General features: G+C 38.7%; 1 protein-coding gene across 2 annotated transcripts in view; it reads right to left on the reverse strand.

The window, feature by feature from the left end:
* The window catches only part of TRPC4 (transient receptor potential cation channel subfamily C member 4), a 198,126-nt gene that overhangs the window by 11,681 nt on the left and 160,592 nt on the right, over window positions 1-25,853 (reverse strand). For both annotated transcript variants that reach the window (XM_075199024.1, XM_075199025.1), the window contains 3 exons: window positions 9,757-9,896; window positions 6,785-7,107; window positions 1,339-1,534 (listed from right to left, as the gene is read on the reverse strand). In XM_075199024.1, coding sequence (XP_075055125.1) covers window positions 1,339-1,534; window positions 6,785-7,107; window positions 9,757-9,896 — 659 coding nt within the window. The remainder of the gene's footprint in view (window positions 1-1,338; window positions 1,535-6,784; window positions 7,108-9,756; window positions 9,897-25,853) is intronic.

Here is a 25,853-nt window from a genome sequence, read left to right on the forward strand (position 1 = left end):
TATTAATGTGGAACAGTGGTAAAATTGTTGGCACATCCAATATTAAGAATAATGCCCACAAATATATTTTGTTGTGCGATTACACAATTTAGTGACAAAATAATTACTAGTTAGTTGCATAAATCCTCAAACATTGTCCTCTTGTTGTTCCAGAGAAGTGAGTTAAACATGCAGAAATTAGCTGGTAGTTCTATGAAACTATAGTTTGGAGAAGAACAGAGGAGAGAGCGCATGTAGAAGAGGCAGTGAAGAACCCATAAAAGAGGACCCGTAACCAAAGCTGTAGGGTTATTTAATTAACTAGTCATAGCAGACAAATGCAAGCAAAATGTGTTTGCTTCATAATGTATCCAGCCAAGAATGTGGATAGCATGTTAATCACTCTGCTGGTCAAGACACGGCCGCTGGACGTTCATCCCATGCTGTACATCAGTATTCTCAGTGCTCTACATCAGTGAGGATTGCCAAGAGCACTTATGGGTACATGCTGGTGTGAATTTCACATTGTTATTGTTTGTAAATATTGTATTTTGTAACACATTGCAATACATATATTATTTTACGTACATTATGAAGGGAAACAATTAATTTTTACCACACTTTGATGTGATTCTACAATTCTTTCCATAGTTGACAAATCTTCCCTGCAGCTCCTGGGTTCCTCTATATTAAGAGATTCCCCTCATAATGTCATCAATGTTATGACACAGGATTTACCTCTATTAATGTGGTAGGTCATGTTTCCACCTTTTACTGCACACTGCATTTACTTTGAATGTTGCATGCAGTGATCATGCAGTAGAGAACTAAGGCTGATGGTTCCTGGCCACACTGTTTTAACCCAATCCTGTCATTAAAAGTAGAGTGTACCTCCTTCTGGTCATTAAACTGGGCTACAACTCAGAAATGAAGTCTGCCCAACATATAGGTACGGGTGGGTAGGAACAGGTTAAAAAACACTCGCCCCCTGGTGAAAGGTCATCTTTTAAGGAATTGGTTGAAATGTTCAGTCCAGTGGTGGAACTACCATTGGTGCTGCAGGTGCCATGAACCGAGACACAAGGGGATAATGGGGCATACTGCATGGCCCCGAGTCCCTTCTCCCCACTTACCTGCTCCGGGGCCCACAGCTCACTAGTTCCACCTCTGATTCAGCCATAACTTGCAATCAATGACTGCAGCGAAAAACACTGTACTTGATATTGATTGTTAAGCATAAATGTATTATTTATTGTCCTTTGGATTGACCGGGCTTATTCCCATGACAATAAATCTAAATCACAAACTTAAATAAAAATCTACTGTACAGGCAGACCCTTATTACAGAATATATCTTACAGCAATGAGTTGGTAGGAGTTGTTCATCATGGCGATTAGCATGTTCAGAAGAACAACCAGTGAGATTACATTATAGGTTCCAAACATGGTGGCACCAACGAATTCTGTGAACTTGTGGTCAGGTTTCACTTTTGTGACATATAGACTGATGAGCCCAAAAATTGACCAAAACAATGACTGCAATGTTTCAAATAATCTAGAAAAAAACAACAAAAAGACATCATAAAAATTAAGGAAATATCAATATTACTTGTTAATACTATGTCATATACAATCCTCCCACTCATGCTACACAAGGCTATTCTACAAAACTGTACATGGAAGTGCCTCAATCTTAACAATGTACTGGGGGGGCATAGCAAGGAAAACAGGCCAAATATATGGTATTGTAGCCCTGCTAACTCCATAGCAATGTTTTCTGACACCTATAGTAGATCATTGGCAATGAATACGTTAGCCAAAGCTAGATGTAAACCCGAGGGGTGAGTGCATCTGATTTTAACTGCATTTGAATGGTGTTTAAAGCAGAAAAGTCAGTGTAGGATCTGCATACAATGAGATGCCCTTGACGCTGGGATGCAGGCTTAAATGTTTTGATCAAAGTATGAACTAATACCTCATGTTTTCATTTTGCTAGATACACACATATATGCAGGGTTAAGTATAAGTGCTGACAACAAGTGTCTTTGTTTTGAATAAATGTGTTACATTAACAGTACAGGGCAGGTTTTTCTAGGCCATAAAGTTGGTGACACAATTATGGCTTTCTGAAAGTGTATCTTTACTAAAATAGAATAGACAGTGTAAATGTTATCACTATGCTTGAGACGTTGGTCTCTCAACACAGGGCCAGATAGCTAGGTCTTACTAGTCTGGCATCCCCAAGCTGACTGATTGAGCCGCAATTCATCATCATCATCATCATCACCATTTATTTATATAGCGCCACTGATTCCGCAGCGCTGTACAGAGAACTCATTCACATCAGTCCCTGGCCCATTGGAGTTTACAGTCCCTAACATAGACACACAGTTCCCTAACATAAACACACAGACAGAGAGACTAAGGTGAGTTTTAATAGCAGTCAATTAACCTACCAGTATGTTTTTGGATTGTGGGAGGAAACCGGAGCACCCAGAGGAAACCGCAAACACGGGGAGAACATACAAACTACACACAGATGAGGCCATGGTCGGGAATTAAACTCATGACCCCAGCGCTGTGAGTCAGAAGTGCTAACCAATAAGCCACCGTGCTGCCCAATTGCTATTTGCTATACTCAGACTTATTTGTGTATTTATTTCCATTATTTTATAAAAGTAAAATGTAAGAGTCTGGCAACATAAGTTCTATGAGATGAAAATATTCTATGCCAGTTAGAGTGTTATAGAAGCAAAGTGAACGCAATTTGTGTTTTTTAAAATCGGACGGAAATTGTACGCACATATGCTTTATTCAATTACAAGAGGATCTCAAGAAATATTTCCATTGGCATACAGCTATAAGTACGCTCTGGCTATATGGTACTTGCCATATGCATAAGGACAGAACACACTGTATACCACGCACAATGCATATGTGCAATGTAAAGTCCCATCAGAATGCATGGAAAAAAAATATTAAATACATTAACACCTATAAATACTATAATCAATAATAAAAATACATTAAAAAAATTATATATTTTTTTTTATAATTTTGGGGGAATTAAATACATATATCAGGATGTTCTTAATATGTTCTGTACATAAAATGCATTTTTACAGTTGCTCTTAATTACACATGTTGTGGCATGCGTAGGCGTCCATCCTCACTATCTATCACCATTTACACCTGCCCTGAAGCTGGAGCAAATGATTTGACTAAAACAGCTAACTCAGATCATCAGAACTTGAATCAGACTTATGCGCATGTGCTCGACCTTGGCACGCTGGTACGTTGCCTATGTGCATATGCCCCTTCCTTATCCCATTCTGCTCTTCAAATCAGAGGCAGTCGGAAGGGTCATTTGGATTTGAACTTGGTTTGCATGCACTTGCGCTCACTGGAGTAAAGTCAGTTTCTGAGCAAGCGCAGAGCAATTTCATGTAAAATAGGGCAGGCAGCGGGACTTGCATTCGAAGATGAATCAGGCTCATAGTGTTTAGGAAATTATGTTCATTGGACAATATTAAAAGCTAGTTGTGCAGCGTGGAAGTATGTTTTAATAGATTGTTCTTACTCCTGATACTCATTTTATTTTATGTATAACGGAAATCATAATAGCATGATTTGCAAATCATTATTTACAATTCTACTGCTTTCTGAAGGAAATACAGGACAGATTGAAGGTGATCCTTACCTAACAATTAATCAGTCTGACTAAAAATTACCTATGTACCAATGTGTTTTTCTGTACAGAGCATGTGTAGGCTGCTCATACAATCTGGATCCCTTTATATTTATGTTGCTAATAAATATGAACGATCACATGACCAGAGGGGAGATTTACTAAAACTTTTATACAGAAAAAGTGGAGGTGAAACCAAGCAGATTCTAACTATCATTTTTTGGAATGATCTAAATAAGTGAGAGATAGGATCTGATTGGTTAGTATGGGTGCCTTAACTATTCCCTTTTAGACCTTTTTTGGAGAATTTCGGGAGCAAGTAAAAGATGAGCCTGCAATCTAGAGAGTCCTCCATTTTAGGAATTTAAAATAATGGTTTACAAATCATTTTTTTGTTATCAGGGGGGTCATGAATCATCATTGGCTATTTATATAGCGCTACTAATTCCACAGCGCTGTACAGAAAACTCACTCATATCAGTTCCTGCCCCATTGGAGATTACAGTATAAATTCCCTAACATTCACACACAGACAGAGAGAGAGAGACTAGGGTCAATTTGATACCAGCCAATTAACCTACTAGTATGTATTTGGAATGTAGGAGGAAACCCACTCAAAACACAGGGAGAACATACAAACTCCACACAGATAAGGCCCTGGTCGGGAATTGAACTCATAACCCCAGTGCTGCGAGGCAGAAGTGCTAACCAATAAGCCAATAGCTGCTCATGAATGTAACAAAAAGGGGACATGGTGTATTTTAAATTCAGAGTTCCGAATACAGTTGTCTCTAACATGTATTACATTGTAATTGGGGGAGGCACTATCACCATAGGAATTAATGATCCCCAGGTTGCTATACACTTTACCAGTAGCTGACATGTGGTCAGTAAGTCCTGACAGAACTGCTTGTAAAACAGATTCTAAAAAGATTGTGTGAACAGAGACCTAAGAAATTAGTCCTTTTCTAGCTTCATGGGAACAGTGAAAGTAATTTATGGCTGTCAGTAAAAGCAGTGACTGTTTTGAAAATGTTCAATTAATGCGGTAGGACAAATACAAACGCCAAATGACAAAAGGAGAAATACATTAGGAGGTTTTCTCTTCATGTGCATGTTGATGAAGAGCTTTAACAAAGCACAGACAAAACTGAATATTATGCCTTGTCTGAAAATGGTCTTAACCATTGTGGGCATTTAGGCATGCAGTAGTATACAATGAAAAGCCATATAATTAAAAAACTCATATTGACTCGATCTCGTTTCAGATTACCCAAAATACCAAGCAAAGTTAAAGAGTTGGTAGGTATCTGCATTAAGAGAAATGCATACATACAGATGTAAAATGTATTTTGCTAATGCTATTGGATAGCAAGTAATTTATAATCACAGACATGGTTGATCAAGTTTTATAGAAGACTAAGATAAGAGTAGGAAGGAAATCTAATTAACACAATAGCTCAGTGATTATATACATGTGCGCTCATGTAGAGTTGTGCCCTGAATCTAAGGAGGTACGCATGAAAAAGTGCATTTGTATGCCTATGTGCACTGGGGCTTATCTCACGATATGTTCAGCTGCACATCACTAACAAATGCACCATGTTTATCCCAGGAATAACAAGTGTGTATACATATGTCCCATGAGGTAGCGTAGAGGTCATACTCGGGAAGAATGAATCCGGGAGATGCAGGGGGAGGTAAGCGGTGAATTGTGTTACTGAGCCCACCCCCTAAACAGACACAATAATTTCTAGTCTATTATGAAAGGGGGCGGTGGCCACAATGACACATGAATCGCGACATAAGCCACGCCCTCACCCCTTAAATAATGAATGGCCAGAATCTGGGAGATTCCAATGCTCTCCCAGAAATTCGGGAGTCTCCCGGACATTCCGGGAGAGTAGGCAACTATGGTAGAGGTGCAGCTTGACAATGATAGTGGTAAATGCGAAAGCCGCATTACCCTCTTTGTACACAACATATTAAACGTTAAAATTTGTTTATCAGGCAAAATGTGAATATTTCTAAATATAGTAATTCTAGCCCAGTGTACTGCACCAAGCAGTATCCATCCTGCTTATAAGTCGGTCCAATCTATCAGAGTTCACTCGGATATTCTCTGAGCTCAGATTATGCTGTGGAAATTATTTCCTCTTTAGTATATGAATTTGGAGATAATCGTGTAAGTGGTGTTTTCGAATACATGATTTATTTAATTAAATAGGTGTTCATGTTTTTTTAAGATTATTTGTTTGAGCATTATTTTATGTTTAAGTATATATATTGGACATATGTCTTTTTGGCATTTTGTTGAGTATACAAGTACTTTAATACTGTACAAACATTACACTGGCTCACCAAAGCGAAAGGCAGCTCAGAAAGAACCCCTAGCTTTTCAGCTGGAGCATGTTTACAATATTTTACAGGGGAACGGTTATCATTAGAAGACCCTTCTAGTTTTTTTTAATTAAGGCCCTGCCATATAATGTAATACCAAGAAGAGGAAAGAGCAAGTGCATGTGGGCATCCTTAGTACCTCTGGCACACAGGAGACTATGATTCATGTGTATTTTGGGTAGACTTGTGCAATACATTATGGGCAGCCTGGTGGCTTAGTGGTTAGTACTTCTGCCTCATAGCACTGGGGTCATAAGTTCAATTCCTGACCATGGCCTAATCTGTGTGGAGTTTGTATGTTCTCCCCTTCTTTGAGTGGGTTTCCTCTGGGTGCTCCGATTTCCTCCCACACTCCAAAAACATACTGGTAGGTTAATTGGCTGCTATCAAAATTGACCCTAGTCCCTCTCTCAGTCATCTGTGTGTGTATGTTAGGGAATTTAGACTGTAAGCTCCAATGGGGCAGGGACTGATATGAATGAGTTCTCTCTACAGCGCTGCGGAATCAGTGGCGCTATATAAATAAATGGTGATGATGATGATGATGAATACATTCCAAACTATACTGATTCTACTGGCTTATCACTTTACCAGCCACTTATGAATGATAAGCATATATGTAGAGAAGAAGTGGATGCTTGCATATAAGAGTTATAACCTTTATCACACTTGCAATTTGATTTATATTTGAAATAGAAAATGAAATATGAAACTTACGTGGAGAAGGCATTATTTTGCTTTTCGCATCGGATGCCAATGCAGTTCTTATTGTCCACTTCAGTTGTATCATAATTGAAGTATAATTGATTCAAGCCATTGGCAAACGCCAGTAGTACAAGACAGTATATAAAAAGAAATTTTAAAATGTCCAGAAGCATTCTTCCTAATGATATCTGCAGAGGACCCAGGTGAGAGTTGGCTGTGAACAATGAGATTAGACGCAAAGAGCTAAAGATATTGGCTATTGCAAATAATGCTTCAGCTACCAAAGTAGGGTGCCACATGTCCCAGTCATGTCGTGGACAAAGCACTGTACTGTACTGCAAAGAAAAGGGAAAAAAAAAAGATATTATGTTTTTTATGAAATCATGTATTATGGAGACCTAACTTAAATTTATTGTTGGAAAAAATGCAGCTTTCCTATAATGTAAATGGAGAAAAACAGGAAGCCAAGGACTGAGGGTTAGATAGTGGGAAGAGCACAGAGCAATTACTAGGTAGGTGAAGCTTCTGTCACACTCATGCAGGAACATTGTTGTGTTTGCTGTATGGAATCTGCTACCAGATTGTCAAGCTTACACCATACTTACCTACTTTCTTCAGCTCCCTTCCGGGAGCCAGCCAGTGGAGGGGGGCGTGAAGGGGCGGGGTGGCCGAAAACGCGTCATTTCGGCCCCGCCCCCTGTGACATCATGACGCAAATTGCGTCATTTGACAGCGGGGGCGGGGCCAAACGCCGCGATTCACCGGGAATCGCGGCGTTTGGGATCTAATTCTGCCCACTTCACTAGGAAGTGGGGCACTTCCTAGTGAAGTGGGCAGAATTCGGGAGATTGCCACACTCGCCCGGGAGTCCGGGAGACTCTCACAAAATGCGGGAGTCTCCCGGACATTCCGGGAGAGTTGGCAAGTATGGCTTACACAATCAACCTGCAAAAAGCCACCTGTTATTCTGTCAAATAATTTACTCTCCACCTAGTTCTGGATGCCAATAGCAGAGACGTAAATAGAGGTGTGCAAGAGGGGCGGCCGCCCAGGGCGCAAACATGAAGGGGGGCGCAGAGAATTATCATTTCACATTAATTTCATAAAAACTGAGTACTTGGGGCGTCCCATTTGCTTCTTGTCCCAGGCGCCAACATTTCTAGTTAGGGGTCTGGCCTTATTTGTGTGGAGTTTGTATCTTCTCCCTGTGTTTGCGTGGGTTTCCTCCGGGTGCTCCAGTTGCCTCCCACACTCCAAAAACATGCTAGTAGGTTAATTGGCTGCTATCAAAATTGACCCTAGTCTCTCTCTCCCTCTCTGTCTGTGTATGTTAGGGAATTTAGACTGTAAGCTCCAATGGGGCAGGGACTGATGTGAATGAGTTCTCTGTACAGCGCTGCGGAATCAGTGGTGCTATATAAATAAATGGTGATGATGATGATGATGATGATATGGGGTAAATTAGATGAAGAAGAGTGTGCTTAAAACTGTCAACAGATTCTCAATAAGAGTGGGAGCGATCAGATGCTTACATTTTATAACGACACACCCATACATCAAATTCTAAAGGCAACAATAATATTAACAACAACAACAATAATATTATTCACTTTATTAATATTTATCTTTTTTTTTTTAATTCATGATAGTTCTTATTTAAATAGGTACTGGATAATAAAACAAACAGGGTCTTCTTGAGAGTGGAATGCAAGCATATGCTTTACTTGCGATAGAAAAAAGTTGCACGCAAGTATATATATATATATATATATATATATATATATATATATATATGTATGTTGCATTCTGAGCTGAATACGCATCTAGGTCTGAGTGAGAAGCAGATGCATCCGCTTGACAACAGACACAGCCCTCAAATTTTAATCTATAGCTGAGCGACTAGTAATGTCTCAATAAGTGTCTGTGAATCATTCGCTAACCTACACGTGTTTTGCTACTTTGGGTGTTCATTATCATCATCATACCCTGCTTACACCTATCCTTGACCGGCTGAAAATAAAACAGATTTTCCAGCTGTATCTGCAACTAGGCCCCAGTCTGAATCTGTAAGCAATTGCTCAAACACGCTCTTACTGTACATTCAATACGTTGGAACACCTCTTCCCTCCCTCGTCACGCCTCTTTGGGCATAAGGAGTTGTAAGTGGTAAAACGTTACAGGTATTACTAGCTGTAGTTGCTTACGTTTATTTTCTGAGCATACATTCGTTCATCTAACTCTAAATCAGACCCATAGGGCCTGAATCATTAAGGAGAGCAAAGCATAAGAAAGAAGTAACTTTGCACCTGTGCAATACCATGTTGCATTGGATGGGGAGGTAAGTTTAAAATGTGGGGTCCAATTTATAGTTGGGATAGGGTATTTTCAAGGTCAACTTCAAATTTCAGTGTAAAAATTAAGCTATCAAGTATTTGTGTGCTAGATGAAAAAACAGCCAGTATTTAACTTATGTGCAAAATAATAAACTAATTTGCACCCTTTGCATTGTAACATGGCCATTCTCACCTTCTGGGCCCCCTTCTCTGCTTACCATAGAGCAGAGCGGGTGGCTCTTCTGAGCATGCTTAGTCAAGAGCACGCACCTAGTGTACATTATCAGAAGAGCGGAGCGGGGTGTCAGGGAGGAGCTGGGAACTCGGAGGTGGGGTCAACCCATTGCTGGGCCCACTCACCTCCAGCCCCCTATACTCACGATAGTTATGCACCTGCTGGAAGTGATAAGAGGACATGGTGTTTTAATAGATGTTGGATGGTCGCTTGAGTCGCGTTTGTATTCATGTTTCCCACTGGATGTAAAATTCTTCTGTATAAATTCTGTTTATGATCAAAATACACCTCATTTGAAATGCAATGGAGGGAAATGAAGGTCAGATGGTGAGCTCATGAGTCCGTACCACTTTAAGAAAATATTAATGCACACACAACAAAGCTATGAAAGGATAGTTATAATATGTGTAATGTACCTTTGAATATGCAACAATTTTCAAAGAAATTGTTGCCAAATATAATGAATTCATTACAAAATCCATTAAGTTCCACCAGTCATGCATGTAATCTTGAAGTCCTCCGTCCCACATCTGTTTTATCTCAGCCCATATGATACCTATTATAAGCAAAAATAGAATATTTTAAAATACAAATATCTAATGTAACACAATATAAAATGGGGAATTAAAACACCATGTTAATAAAAAAACATTGTCACGTTAAAGAAATAACTATTTAGAACATTATAAAATATTTTACAATTACAAATTTAAGCAGGATTTAGTAAACTGGGTCTTTATATTTAAAAAAAAATATTTTTATATTAAACGAACTTGTGTTTTTTATTATTGATATGTACCACAGAGCTGTTTCACACATCACAAGGAAACTATAGGTAAACATGGATAGCAAGATTGTTCATTCATACAATTACAAGTTACATTTCCGGTGTTCTTCTGTCTCAAAAATGGTAAATGATACCAGAGGGCTCTTATACTGGAATATAATGTGTAACTCCTTCACTGCCAACCATTGACCATTCCCTGGTATGCGAACCCGTCAGAACACAGGGTAAGATTCCCCCAAATTAAGTAATTGGGCTGCCCAAGCAGCCGGTTTGCTCATGATACACCTTACTGCTTAGGAACCTGGAAGGGCAGCAGTGAAAGCCATGTATACAATGCACCTTGTCTCTCTGTAGCCTGATTGATGCCAAGGGACATTTCCTACAAGTGTTTTACACAACTATGGACATCAGTGTGTACCTAAAGCCTAATGCCATTGCCTAAGGTAACATACCTGGATTAAGTAACTGATGCAAAAGCTGCAAGTAGACCATAACTGTATTTCAAAGATTAAATGGCTCATATTGGACAGAACATGTTTGGAAGGTATAATGTGATCACTGATTACTTATGCAGCCTTACAAGAGATTTTTTTCTGGATGATTTAAAATGCTGCTCAGAAAAGATTAGACCATATTTAGCTGTCATATTTATAGAGTTGTGGGAAAGGGAAATATAAGCTATACAAAGTAAGAAGACTCCCCCCCCCCCAAACCTTATTATAACCCATTCACAGTACATTGCCTCTTCTATTTTTATAGTCCGGGTAAGAGATGAAAGCAGACAGGGGAAAAAAACAAACTTATTTTTAGACAAAAAGTATTATGGTAATAAGTTGCTGTACATTATATCTACTTATCGTCATCCAACATATTCTGCAGAGATAGAGAATACAAGATTTTCAATTGGTCACAATCACACACAGACCTGGGTCAATTTAGCCAGAAGTCAATTCAACTCTTAGCGTGACTTCACACCATGGGGGGAAGCAGATAGCATTCTGGGTTGGAACTGAAACCAAGGCCTCCATACTGCATTTATGACCTCAGGTACTGTACCCCAGCATGTTTTATAGATCCTCTCACATAATAATATGTACAAAACCAAGTAGCATGTGTGGGTCTTTTAGTATATTGAATACTAATGCAAAGTGTTGAAGTCTAACACATTTCAAGTCACCCTACTCCCTCAAACACACACACAAACACACCAATGACAAGATATACTTACAGATGCATACAAAATCGCTCACTTTTCAGATAGACCAATACACACAGACATACCATAAAACCTGACTGTTCCTAAACCTCTCCCCTACAATTTAGGACATGGTCTATTTGCATTGTTTGTTGGTTGGAGCAAGCAGTTACGTAAATTAGGTACAGCACCCTGTGGCACAAATGATAAATAACCTATGAAATTAGGTTTCTTTGGCAAATTTGTATTTTAAACTATTTAAAATTGTAAAAACAGTACCAAACATTAAAACAAACACTACCAGGACTTCAAATACTCCAAACATAGCTTGTATAGTGAGGTAGGAGCAGAAGAATAGGTAGAGAAACGAGAGGGAAGAGGGCCCTGCTCATAAGAGCTTACATCCTAGAGGGAGGACAAACAGATGGGAGGCACAAAGGGAGTCAGAGGAATGGATCAAGTGCAAGAGAGGGGGGTAAGGTAATCAAGTATATATAGAAGATTAGGTGGATGGCTGGTGGGCTTTGAGGAAAATATGAATTGTGAGTGTCCGCTTGAAGGAGCCCAAATTAGGGAGTAGTTGGATGGAGTGTGGGAGGTCACTCCAATGAAATAGAACGGGATGGAGTGTGAATGGAGTGGAGGTTAGACATGTAAGGGACAGTGGAGTGGGAGATGGCCTTGTAGGTGAGTGTGGAGAGTTTGAAAAGGTTTCTGTAGGGGAAGGGGAGCCAGTGAAGGGCGAGGCAGAGAGGAGAGGCAGAAGAGGAGCGGTGGGAGAGGAAGATGAGTCTCTCAGCCTCATTGAGTATAGACCTGAGGGGGGCAAAGTGGGAGAGGGAGAGCCCAGTGAGAAGTTTACAGTAGTCGATACGGGAAATGATGAGACCATGGATGATGGCTTTGGTTGCATCCTGGGATAGGAAGGGCCAGATGCGGGCAATGTTATGGAGTTGGAAGTGACAGGATTGGGTGAGAGATAGAATGTGGGGGGTAAAAGAGAGGGCGGAGAGGGAGTAGTCGAGGGTGATGCCCAGGCTGTGGAGTTGGGGAACAGTGATAGAGAGATCAAGATCGGATGAATATCTAGAAAGAGGGAAGATGATGAGCTCTGTTTTGGCAATGTTGATTTTGAGAAAATGTGAAGACATCCAAGAAGAGATGGTGGAAAGGCAGTCAGATACATGGGAGAGAAGGGAGGAGGAGAGATCGTGAGAGGAGATGTGGAGTTGAATGTCACTGCGTACAGGTGATATTGGAGACCGAAAGAGGTGATGAGATCACCCAGGGAGGTAGTTGTGAAGATAAAGGGTTTTCTGGCCCATTTCTAGCAACTTCACACTGGTTGGCCACCCACGGATGCTTTACTATACCCAGTACCTTCTAAGGTTCCTATAGGCAAATGCAATTAGAAAGTAAAACAATACATTTATTGTAATAAAAACAATCAGTAAAATATTATATACACACAGTAAATAATGCCAGGGAGATTTACCATATCATCTGTCCCTTACCCCACTAGCTTAAGGAGTTACAGTCACCTGGCTGTCCTGACTTGAAGCCCCATGGATCTGCATATGTAGTAAACTGGTAGAGAACAGCAACTCAACACCAGAACTTGCACCTTCCAGAAATCAATCCACAGAATGAACAAAACCCTGGGCAAACCCCTGGCTGTCTCCCTCTTAAACATTGGTGGGTGCTGGATCAGGGGGTTGGAGGGGGGAGGGGAGTTGAGCTGTGCTTCCACAGAAGCTCCCCTGTTGGGTTGGAAACAAAATGTCTGAACTAATCCTTTGGTGGACAATGTATACTAATTGGCCTTCCCCACCTCCAGATATAGTATATCAATCAGTCCCTCACCTTTGTCCTGGAACCTAATCTTTACCCATAACCCACCTGGCTTCACTTTAAGAACAATAAATAACAGCTTCACTGCAATATCAACAATATACATTAAACAATACACATATTTACAATGAGTTACAATGTCCCCTTAGCGACATGTATTTAGACACTGCATTTGTACTCTGGTCAGCTGGGGAACATAAATAGGGCTATAAAAAGTACATGTTGTGAGAAACGAGGGACAGGCTGGTTGAGAGGATATCAAACTCGTTTTGTCACAGTAGTGTACAGTGAAAAGGGTAGAGGGTCAAGGACCGAAGCCTGAGAAACTTCTACAGGGAGGGCGGATGAACCAGAAATAGGTATAGAGAAGGAGCGGTTGATGAGGTAAGAGGAGAACCAATATATATGTTAAATGTATATGTTTCAAATATTTATATTTACTATCCTCTTATGCATTCAATTTATTTATCTATTAGTATTCTTCAATGTTTTTGTTTTTGTCTTGCTTTAGTCTCCAGTGGGATATTTTAGGAATTTTTAGCTAATAGTGTCACAGCTTCTTACACAATGAACATTTCAGTTTTTATATGTCATACAATTCAAGTTCTCATATGTCATTCACACAGGCCCGGTGCTCCCATTAGGCAAGGTTAGGCACTTGCCTAGGGTGCCGGGCTCTGGAGGGCGCCACAGTATTCTAAAATGCTTTAAAACTGTGCGGCGAATGCTGACCATACCTGTCACGGCCGCCGCACAGCATTCAGATGGACGGGGAGGGGGGAAGAGGCTATTTTGTCGCCACCGCCGCCTCTCTGCTCCGTCTCCTCCCCTCCACTTACTAGTGTCAGTGAGTCGCATTTTTAAAAATGTCTAGGGCGCCGTGGACCCTAGCACCGGCCCTGCATTCACAGCTGTATGAGGATGAATCTGCTTACAAAATGCCATTCAGGTATGTAATGTTTTGATTTTGCAAAAAATCGTGTTGCTACAAAAACAAGAAAAGTGTCTTCTAAACTCTCTTACAATATGCCATCTGTGTTGCTAGGGTAATGGATGAGCTATTAAACATTTTATAAAGAGGAAATTCAAATAGCTAGCATCAATTATTCATACCTGGTATATTTTCTTCTTGGCATCGCTTAAGGTTTAATTTTGAGTGTTATAAAACCATATTAATAATTGACTTTTTTTTTTACATATGATTAGCATTCTCTCTGTGTGAAGCATGATAACAAAAACAATTATCAGCATAATCGACTATTATTATCCCTTATTTAATTAATTCAGGCGCTCATGCAACATGCTGAGTCACAGGTAGAAGCAAAAGCTATTTTGTAACTAAAATTAGAACATTGTAGAAACTTAAAATGTTGACGATAAAAACAGAAAGGCCAATCTTAACTGCCCATGAATTTCTTTTCAAAATGTATTTTAGTCTAAGGAGAGACCTCTATGTTTCCCAAGTGTGTATACACTTATTTTCTGTTTTGTTTAATGCTTTTTCTAGAATTTGCCAGAGCCGGATTTACACCTCATGGGGCCCTAGGCAAGATATCGGTATGGACCCCCCCTTCACACACACACAGTGGCCCCTCACACACACATAATACACGCACACAGTGGCCCCTCACACACACACATAATACACACACACAGTGGCCCCTCACACACACATAATACACGCACACAGTGGCCCCTCACACACACATAATACACACACAGTGGCCCCTCACACACACATAATACATGCACACAGTGGCCCCCACACACACATAATACATGCACCCAGTGGCCCCTCACACACACACACATAATAAACGCACACAGTGGCCCCTCACACACACACATAATACACGCACACAGTGGCCCCTCACACACACACATAATACACATAATACACACACAGCGGCCCCTCACACACACACACACATAACATACACACACACACACACACACACACTAGCAATATATTACACCCCCCTCTCCCTCCCAACTTACCTTTTTGTATCCATGAGCTGTGCACTCTTCCCTCGCTTCACACATGGGACGGCACCTGTCATGTGGTGCACGTCCCATGCAGAGCTGGATTAAGACTCTGGGGGGCCCGGGGCACTTTAAACAGGGGGGCCCCTAAGGTGTACTATGGCTATGGCTATAATTTTAGATATATACATATACACAGACAATACTGTGTGCACTACTGTTAGGTGCACGCAGCTCTTCCTTCACCAGTAGTACAGTGTGAAGCGGGACATACCTCCCAACTGTCCTTGTAGTTGGACCAAATCCTGACTGAGCGAGACAGTCACCCAAATTCAGGACTGCCCCACCAGATTCAGGACAGATGGCAGACTGTCCTGCTCTTTCCTACCCGTTCTTGTCACTTTCATCACCTGTGGCTGCTGGTGTCTTAAACCCAGTTGTTGCTTGTGTAGATCCTGGAATGTTCGTGAAAATCTAAAACAGCCCTGGCATTAAATCAATGCACCCACATTTAATACGTAAGCCTCCCTCCCTGCAAATAGGCCTGAATATAAAATTAAATAAAATTAATAGTATACAAGTTTAATAATAGAACTGTTTCTCCCAATAAGCCCTGACACGTGTTTTAGGGTTTTCTTTCCTTAAAAACTTGAAAACAAATGTATTTATTTCAATGTGTTTTTTATTAAACTTTATTATATTTTGTGTATAAAGTGGAACTGGAAGCTCCACCATTTGAATAGTGGTGGGCTGGATCATAAATAGGCCCTTTTTGTCATAACCATCAAAAGATTTGACCACTCCTCCACGGAGCCTGTTTCACAGTGTTTGGGGTTCATCAGTGTAGGATAACCGCTTATTGCTCAGCATGTGAAGCACTTACATAGGCATCCTCACTGAAACCATGATAAAGGTTTATGCTACTTATTAATGGCAATAGGAAAATAAGCAACTCTAAAGCAGGTGTAATGCCATTTACATGGAAGCCAATTGAATCAATGTTTTACACAGTGGGAATGTAGAGCATGACCAAGGCAAATGCTGTAACAGAATGTTCATTAAAGGGTAGAGCAACATCCAGTGTATCAGTGAGGCTTGATTAGTAACATAATAGTATCTTTGAATATTGAACCCTGAAATAACACAAGTAATCACCATACTGCTAGTATAATGCTATAATTGGAGATAGACATAAAGAATGACATCTGCACTCGGGCTCTACAAGTAAGCTTGTAATTGAGCAGTATAATGACAGCATTAATCCACACGCATCTTCTAGTTGATTAGAATGTGGCTTCAAGCTCCTATCAACTTTGCCCTTAAATTTCATATATATATATATATATATATATATATATATATATATATATAATATCACAGTACTTGGAATATATTACACATTCTAATTCTGAACCTGTAAATAAAGTTTCCAATATAACTGTGAAGAATGAGTCACCTGAGTCACCATCAGCTGCGATGAGTCTTTTACTAGGAGAAAGATCAGATCACCTGTCATTTTTCTCCTGTTTGTGCGGCTGTGAGTCCTCCCCTGACGCTGGCGCGCACCTCTCAGCAATAGAAAGCCTCCCCCTCTGGACGGACTAAAGCATTGGCAGCAGGCCACATGTACAGCTGCTGTACATTTTCAGATCGCCGAGGGGGGAGGGGGTCACAATTTTTTTTTTTTTTTTTTTATATATTTTCACTTGTCCCCCCCAGCTGGGCCCCCCGAGAGCCCTGGAATTTGCTCCTCTTTCTGTAAGATTCTAATTTTTTTTTTTGCTGCGAAGCTGTGCTACTTTCATCATCATCACCATTTATTTATATAGCGCCACTGATTCCACAGCGCTGTACAGAGAACTCATTCACATCGGTTCCTGCCCCATTGGAGCTTACAGTCTAAATTCCCTAACATACACACACACACACACACACACACACACAGAGAGAACTACTTTTACCAAATCAATCAGCAATATGTTGCTTATTAACCAAGTTAGACAATGAAAAAAAATATTTGATTGGCTGCTATGATTACAGCACAATTTGCATATTTGCACACTCGGTCACCTCCTTGGGTCCCCAGAATGGACAGATGCAGATGCTCGTTACTCCTGCTGTGCATCCACATCCTAAGAGACCCAATTAAGTGGTCAGCTGATGACAGCCTACACGGTCAGATCCCCATCATTTTTCATTTCGGGTATAACACAGCGCTTTGTTGAAATGTGGTTTAAAACAAAAGAAATTGACTGTACAAATAACTGCAAATCATGTGTGGTTATCTGTAAGCCATTACTCTAAATGTGGCCCTAAAATTACTATGAATTACTGTGAACTATGAATTTAATTATACTGCTGGGTGGAAGCGAATTAACTGAAAAGCTGAAAATAATTCAGTTCAAATTGTAACATTAGTTTATGCACATCAGAGGAAATCTATGTGACAGCTAAAATATTTAATATTGGTCTTTAGTGCAATTCTGGTGTATCTAGAATTACACATTCATCTATGTTTCTATATCCTCTTTGGTGATTATACTCTAAACATAGTGAGGGACTTTAAAACTAGTGCACCCAAACTGATTGTCATTTTGTAGTGCATATTAAAAAAATGAAAGCCAACATCTGATTGGTTGCTATGGGCAATGTTCCAGTTTTCATGTGCACTTGTTTTCATAAAACACCCCCCACCCCACCCTCACCCAGGATTTTAAAAAGAACATTAAAGATTATTAATTGAAATTGCTGAAAGGTGAAAACTTGCACTGAAACCATAGCAACTGACCAGTCTATGTGTTGTCTGTGTAGCATAGGTTAGACAATGAAAGCAAATATCTGCTGGGTTGCTGTGGTTTTAGTGCACATTTGAATTTTCAGCAATGTTAGTCAATAACTCTAAATGACATGTTTATCAATGTCTTGCACACGTATAGTAGCTATGAGTAATTATATGATGTGACATTCACCAAATAATGCAACGACACCAAAATCACTCAGTCCACAAAGAACCACTGAATGGAATTTTATCCGCTCCCTGAAAAAGGATGGTGCACACTGAGTTATTCTCAGAGCAGTGTCTTTTATATAGACTCTTCCCTGAGCTCTAATTGGCTGAAATTTGTAATCCGAGAACAATCTTATTTAACTAATCACTTCTCCTGTATCTGAATGTTTAACTCCACTGTTCATTTTAATAACTTCATAAAATGTTGGCTAATTTCAGATGGTCACTTGTACCTTTTTTCACGTCAAGCAGCATTTTTGGTTTAGGGATCACTTACATAAATTTGTCAAGTATAAATAATGTTATAGAAAAAAAATCAAGACATTTTCTTAGAGTAGAGTATATACAGTTAATTATGATTGCATATTTACTACAAAAAGTAGTAGATACAGGGCTTGTGCTAATATTAGGTGAACCTAAGCTTACAATGTATTAAGTCTAACCCTTCATACCTTGTATACATAGAGTTACAGAGAAGTGTTATATGCACACATGGAATGTAGTACCCTCTTTTAGTCTGCAGATGCCACTGTTGCAATAGTGAGAATGAGCTGGTTAGAAATCATTCATCCTATTTTTAAAGCAGTTTTCAGGCATTAGTTAGCGGCTTAAAAGCACATTAACGATGATAAGTGTGAACGAGTTCTCGGGATTTACTCATTCAATAAAACAAGGCATCAGTTATTAGTGTGTGACACGATACACAACAAACATGTCAGAAAAAGTATAAGATACAAAATAGTTCTTCGCTGTTCATGAGTATAAACCTGTATCAAAAAGTAACACTTGATTTGTTTAAGCCTTTTCATATAACATTTTCACACATTGGTCTAAAAATACTTTGTAGCAGACATGTAAAAATATCTGAAGGTGAAATATGATACTGCTGAAGTCAGCACTCTTTTTTTTTATAACACAATAAACCAAATCTTTAAATGGTCACAGTTTGACTTAAACCATGGTTGTCCAACCCGTGGCCCGCGGGCCGCATGCGACCCAGCCCGCTTGTAAATGTGGCCCAGTGGTTGTGGCAAGGGGGCAGCGCTGTTAATGAAAAAAATATCCTGCAAAAAAAAAAAAAGAAAATACTTATCTTGCGGTCACGTCAGCTGGCGCTCCGGCTCCCTCCCTGGTCTCCTCCTCCGTGTGGTGCTCGCAGTGAATGTCGGGGGTGACGTCATCACACCCGACATCCATTGCGTAGCGCAGCACAGAGGAGTCATCAGCAGCAGTGAAAGATTATCCAGTATCTTATTGTTGTTACTCTGAATTTGGACTTTCTGCACCATGCAATTATGAACTAGCCGTGTTCTTTGTATGTATCTAATATAAATATTAAGAGATGATTGTATTTTTAATATTTTAAACCATTTTAAATGTGCAGTGCTGAGTAGGGTGAAATTATCACCCACTGTTACCCTCATCGGAGGCTGCTCCATGAGCCATTTTTCCCGCCACCCTATCTTTAAATCTCTGTAGATTTCTATTAGTCCTCCTGATGCTACCTATATCGGTGACCATTTCAAACTGGTCAATAAAAAAAATGATTCATGGGTGCAGAAAGAGAGGGAAAAAAAGTTTTTGGCATTTAATTCCCCGAACCCCATTAAGGGGCAGATGCAGGTAAGTTAAATTGTAGCTGGTAATGGGCTTTAATCATGATTCTGCAACAGGTTTCCTAACTCTTACTAACTTCATTTCCAACTAAGTTTAATATGTTAACTATGTTTTCTATGTTTTTTTGGATGATCAGCTATCGTTAGTGTTAGTGTATTTTATGTGCGGCCCAAACCAACTTGTCGTCTTCCAATGTGGCCCAGGGAAGCTAAAAGGTTGGACACCCCTGACTTAAACCTTCCCTATCTAATGCTTATAAAAAGCACAGTGGAGACCTCCTACTAAAGCACAGTTACTGTCCAGAGAAAATCATCATACAATATTCAGTTTGCTTAAATAACTAAGTGAAATATGCTATACATTAATTACTTAGACTTTCAGATGTTAAATTAACTTAATGTTTAAGGCTAAATTGATTTACTGCTGCTGTGGAGAATATTAGTTCTTAAAAAAACATTTAGATGTAATTTATTTTCAGTGCAACATATTTACTTCCTCAAGTACCTTCTGAAGTGATCAATTTCTTATATTGCACTTTATATCCACTGTACAGTATATCCACTGAGGGGCTCAAGTTAAGTTGACAGTATATTGCATTTTTGGCTTATAATATTATATTTTTACTTCTGCGCAGGCACACAAAAGGACCAAAACTTGTGGCTTGTGCGCATGATCAGATGTAAAAACGTATATTATACACCAAAAACGTACTTATCGTTCAACTCAACATGAACCCCTGATTCATGAAGTCACGGTTGGGTGTTTTTTACATACATCTCACTCCTCCACTGACTAGCAGGATGCCCATAGAGAAGAGAGTAGCCATAATGGAAAAGTTAAGAGATGCCAATTGTAGCCAAAATGTAAAAACACAAATAGTCTCTAGGCCTCATTTCCTAAAAGTGCAAAGAACAATGTAAAATGCCTTGATGGCCTTCCAATTGCACATAAAAGTGTGCCCCCTACTGTCTGTTCTGGGGGGACGCCCCTTAAGTTTGCAGAGAGGACAACAATCTGAAGATGTGCACTGTGCAAGGCAAGCCCAACCTTCACTTTACAACCATCTGTTTGATTAAATTAAGCTTTTCTGTTTTGTACCCTAAAACACTGATCAGTTTAGTCTACCTTATAGGTTTCATTAACCATGAGAGTGAGGGGGCCTTGGGACTGCTTTTATTATGTGACACTTTTTGACGCGCAAACCTTTTATTACAGTACATCACTTGGACTGCACTTCTCTGGCAAAGTGTAAGGTGCAGGTACAAAATGAGTCCCATTAAAATTATAGTGTGACATCTGAATACTACCAACTCTAGTCCTTTTTGCAAAGTGAAAATGGGCATGCACCTCACCGCACAGCAAACAGTGCCATAAGTTTTTTTTTCTCAGTTCATCTAATTCTGCAAAATGATAATAATAATGACAATAATAACAGTTATACGTGATATTTCTTGCTTTTCTTGTGATGGTTATTGTTAATAATTGTTCAGTATATGTCTGTGAGTACAATGAGTAACTCAATCTCAAGTTTTCGATGTTGTTGTAAATTCTGGAGCTTGGTTGCTTTACAATAATTTTTTTATATTTTGATTTATGTTTTCTTATATGTTTGCTTTTTTCGTTTTACTTTTTGTTACTGGGGACTGGGAGGGGAAATGTTGGGGATTAATAAACATTATCAGATTTTAATAAGGTGCAGCCAGTGGTGGAAGTGGAGGTGTATACGGTGGTATGGTATGCCGCCACTTCTCCTATAGCCTCCATTGTAAAACTATCAAACTCCATTCACTTACATTCCCATTACATTTTTCATATTGCCGCTTCTAAATATCCATACCATCACTTCTAAGTTTCCACTTCGATCACTGTGTGCAGCTCAAAACCTTTTGATTTTTTTAGCGTAAGGGTAAATCGAGACACATAGCTATTTTAATCAAGAAAAGTCATTTATTTCTAAAACCATTCCTGAATATCTATCTGGCTGATAGGTATTTAATTCCGGACCTAACAAAAGGTAATGTGAAATATTTTTGTCATCTTTATGCTCCAAATCTATTTTGGCTAAGCTTTACCCCTTTGGTGCTATAAAATTTAATTATGGGTGGGAATTTCAATATTGTCTCCTCGCCAGTGCTTGATAGAAAATTTACAGCTGTTAGTAACAGAAAACACAATAAAAGTCACTTATATTACTAAGCTGCTCCATATCATAGATATCTGGATGGTATATTTAATAAACTGTGGGTTTGAAAAAGTGGAGATGTTGCCTATAGCAACCAATCAGATTGTAGCTGTCATTTTGTAGAATGTACTAAATAAATAACTAGAATGTGATTGGTTGCTATCGGCAACATCTCAACTTTTTAAAACCCACAGTTTAGTAAATATACCCCATGAGATTTAAGCAACCCATATATCTTCTGCACATAATATCATGTTAGGCATATATTTATTGTCTTAAATTTTCACTATGACACCTAACATGAGTAAAACTGGTATATGGTGTCCTAATTGATCTTGTCTCAACTCAAAGTTAATGAGACTACCTACAGTGCCAATTTTAAACACATGAGATTTCCGGCTTATTTGGCAAGCTCTCTTTCTTTTCAATGGATTTCAGAAAACACCTGGCACAATTTTTTGATAAATAATCAAAGCCATTTAAATTCCCCTATTATGATTTGGCAAGCTGCCAAGGCTTCTCCAGAAGAGGAGAAGTATCACTCTTACATTAGTAATTACAACAAAACACAGAATGCTGACAATGACACAAAAAGAATTAAGTGAAGCCTTAAAGAAACGGTTTACAACAAAACTAAAAAGTAGCTAAAAACAAAAAGAACTTGCAGTTTGAAGCAATTGTTTCCAAGTGTAAACCAAATCCTCAGGTTTCATTAAATACCAATTTTATTGACATTGCAATAAAATAATATTTGCTAAGAGGAGAAAGTCCACACTCCAGTATAGTGGCACTATGGGATAAGCAGGGTAAGTTACATCAGGGTAAATAAGTAAAACTAAGCATATTGAAAGCAATGGCATTCACACAGGTTTGGCTCATGCTTTCATTAAGCAAATAACATCCCAGCATGGCCAGGGTCACGTATAAGAATACTGAACTGTGCTGGTACCCTATAATGATGGGCAATATGGCTGTAAAAGGATACCTCCATGACTTTTAAAAATGGGTGATTGTCAGGAAATATTTGGCAAGAACTTCAGTGACTAACTACAGTGTACTACTAGTAACTATGGTGATATGATCACGGAACGCAGAGGTAAAACCAATCAGCAAAGGGTAACAATGAAGAGGATGACAATGCCCCAACCTACAGAGCATTGATGGGTGCCAAATACTTTGATGAGCATGACACTGATGTTATCCATATGACAAGGACTTTTCAGATTTAAACCCAATGAAAAATGTATGTTATATTATGTAATGACGCCTGAGACACGATTTTCCACAGTCACCAACCAGACATCACCTGACATGATGCTGCGTCCATCCTGCACAATTCCAGATGTTGGTACACTCAATATAGCGACATACATGCCACAAATGGTGTTACCATCTTCTGAACACTACATTTATGTCATGAAAGTTAACATATTTTAAACAATTTTATAATGATTTTTATAAACTAGACAACATTGATTAGGAGAAGAAGACAATGTTTTGGAATATTATAAAATCTGAAGAGGTGGTCAAGACATTATGTAATGTAGATCTTCTAAAGAATCACATCCGCTCCCTGCGCTCGGCCAACGACTGCCGCCTCTCCTCCACCCTTATCACCTCTTCCCACCCCAGAATCCAAGACGTTTCCTGTGCATCCCCCTTCTCTGGAACAACTTCCCTCGTTCCATCCGTCTGTCTCCTGCTCTGTGCTCCTTCAAACGTGCACTCAAAACTCACCTCTTCCTCAAAGCCTACCAACCATCTACTTAACCCCCCATCTCCTCCCTTTGCTCGTCCTCCCTTCTCTACTCTTGCCTCAACTGGCTCCTCTTGTTCCTGGTCTGTTTACCCTCCCTTAGGATGTAAGCTCGTATGAGCAGGGCCCCCTCCCCTCCTGTCTCCATACCTGTTCTTCCGCTCCGTCTTTACTGCATATGACTAGCCGGAGTTTCTGAAGTATTGGTACTTTTTGTTCATTGTTCTGTATGGTTTCACCCTGTATAGTCTATTGTTAGTACTGTGTGCGGCGCTGCGGATACCTTGTGGCGCCTAACAAATAAATGATAATAAATGATAATAATAATAATTTGTGAACTTTTACACTTTTTTTCAACTTTATTCTAGCTCCTCAGACTTTACCAGAACACTTTGACCTTTATAAAGTTCATGACCTTGATCTTCAGGCCCATTATAGGCCAATTTCATTATTTAACGTTGAATACAAGACATTGAGTAAAATCCTCGCTGAAAGGTGGAGGTTGATTATACATTTTAACTGATTTTATTTGGGGAAGCAGTTCAGCTTTGAATATTAGATTAGAAGATTATATCTGTTATACAACACCTTAATAATTCCAAGGTGACAGCTGCCAATGTAAATGTGACCCAAAATAGAAAAAAAGCCTTTCATCTCATATCATGGGACCACTTTTTAAAATTCTTTAATATTTTTTTTTTCTTTCCAATAAATTGTTTCAAGTTTTACTCTCTTTATTCTACTTCTATAACTCAAACAGTAGCAAATGATTTTCTTTCAGCCTACTTTCAGGTTAAAGTACAATACAAGGTTGGACAAAATTCACGATTCTCTTTGATATTGTATTAGAGCCACTAGTAGTGGAGAAAATACAAGAAATTTTGGTGTATTAGAGTAGATAATAAAAAATATAAACTAGCCCTATTTAAGAAGATACTGTTTTTATTCCATCCATCATAACCTAGTCTGGGATCTTTAGATATAATGGGGGTTTTAAATTGATATTCTGGATATAAAATTAACATGAATAAATCAGAACTACTTTCACTCTCTGACACTGGTTTTACTACTAGAAATCTCAATTTAACTTTGTTTTTAAATTAGCTTTTAATAAAATTAAATATGTGGGGATTTACATTTTTCTTAAAGGGATTTTTATTAATTTAACTATACTCCGATTTTACAGAATATTTATAAAGCACATAAAAATATGAATTTTTTAAAGTTCTTTGCTAAGTTACAATGAATTTCCAAAATTCTCCAATCCTATTCAAAGGTTACCTAGTTCACTGCTAAGCTAACATGTCCATGAATGTACTAAAGAATATTTTGTATTGTAAAGTAAAAGCATAAAATTGCCTTTATTAAATTGAAAGCAAGGAACGCTTAAGGAGTTACTAGCCTTCCGAACATCACAATTTTTTCCCACTCAGCTATTTTTAACATTTCTACAGATATGCTGACATCTCAAGAAAACTTTGCAAATATAGTAACTTTCTTGAATGAGAGAAGTTTGGCTCAATACGCTTTGGCAGATTTATTACATTTGGAAGGGTCAGATAGCCTCAAATTTTATTATTTAAATATACTAATAACTCATGGTTTTACTTATAAAAGAAATTCAAGAAATACTGTATATTTCCAAATATTTTATTATATGGGCTATTTACCAAGTTTGAGAAAAGACTACATAATTAATATTTTAATCTGTAGCAAATTAAAGGCATCTTATCAAGAATTTTTTGATCCTGGGGGTAACATAATTTATAGTTTTAATCAGATGAAAAAGAAACATTCTCTTTCTATAATTCTCAAATGTATATGTTTCTTCAAGTTGGATGCTGTGAATTCCCTAATCTATGCCAAACCTGAATGATCTGTTCCTGATATAATAGAGAATATACAATAAAATAATTTAATAGATTTTTTTATATAAAAATATAACACATCAATTATGTGAAATGCTGGTCAAGGATTTATCAAACTTGAGAGAAGCATGTTTTAGAAGTTACTGAGCCCAGTAAACTTATATATCATTTTAGGAGTACTATCAGTCTCTTCACTACAGGAAAAACATCTCAAATGAGAATAACAGTTTTAGGGGTAGATTTATCAAACCTTCTAAAAAGGAAATG

Source organism: Mixophyes fleayi, chromosome 2, assembly GCF_038048845.1.
Source record: "Mixophyes fleayi isolate aMixFle1 chromosome 2, aMixFle1.hap1, whole genome shotgun sequence".
NCBI classification, from domain to species: domain Eukaryota; kingdom Metazoa; phylum Chordata; class Amphibia; order Anura; family Limnodynastidae; genus Mixophyes; species Mixophyes fleayi.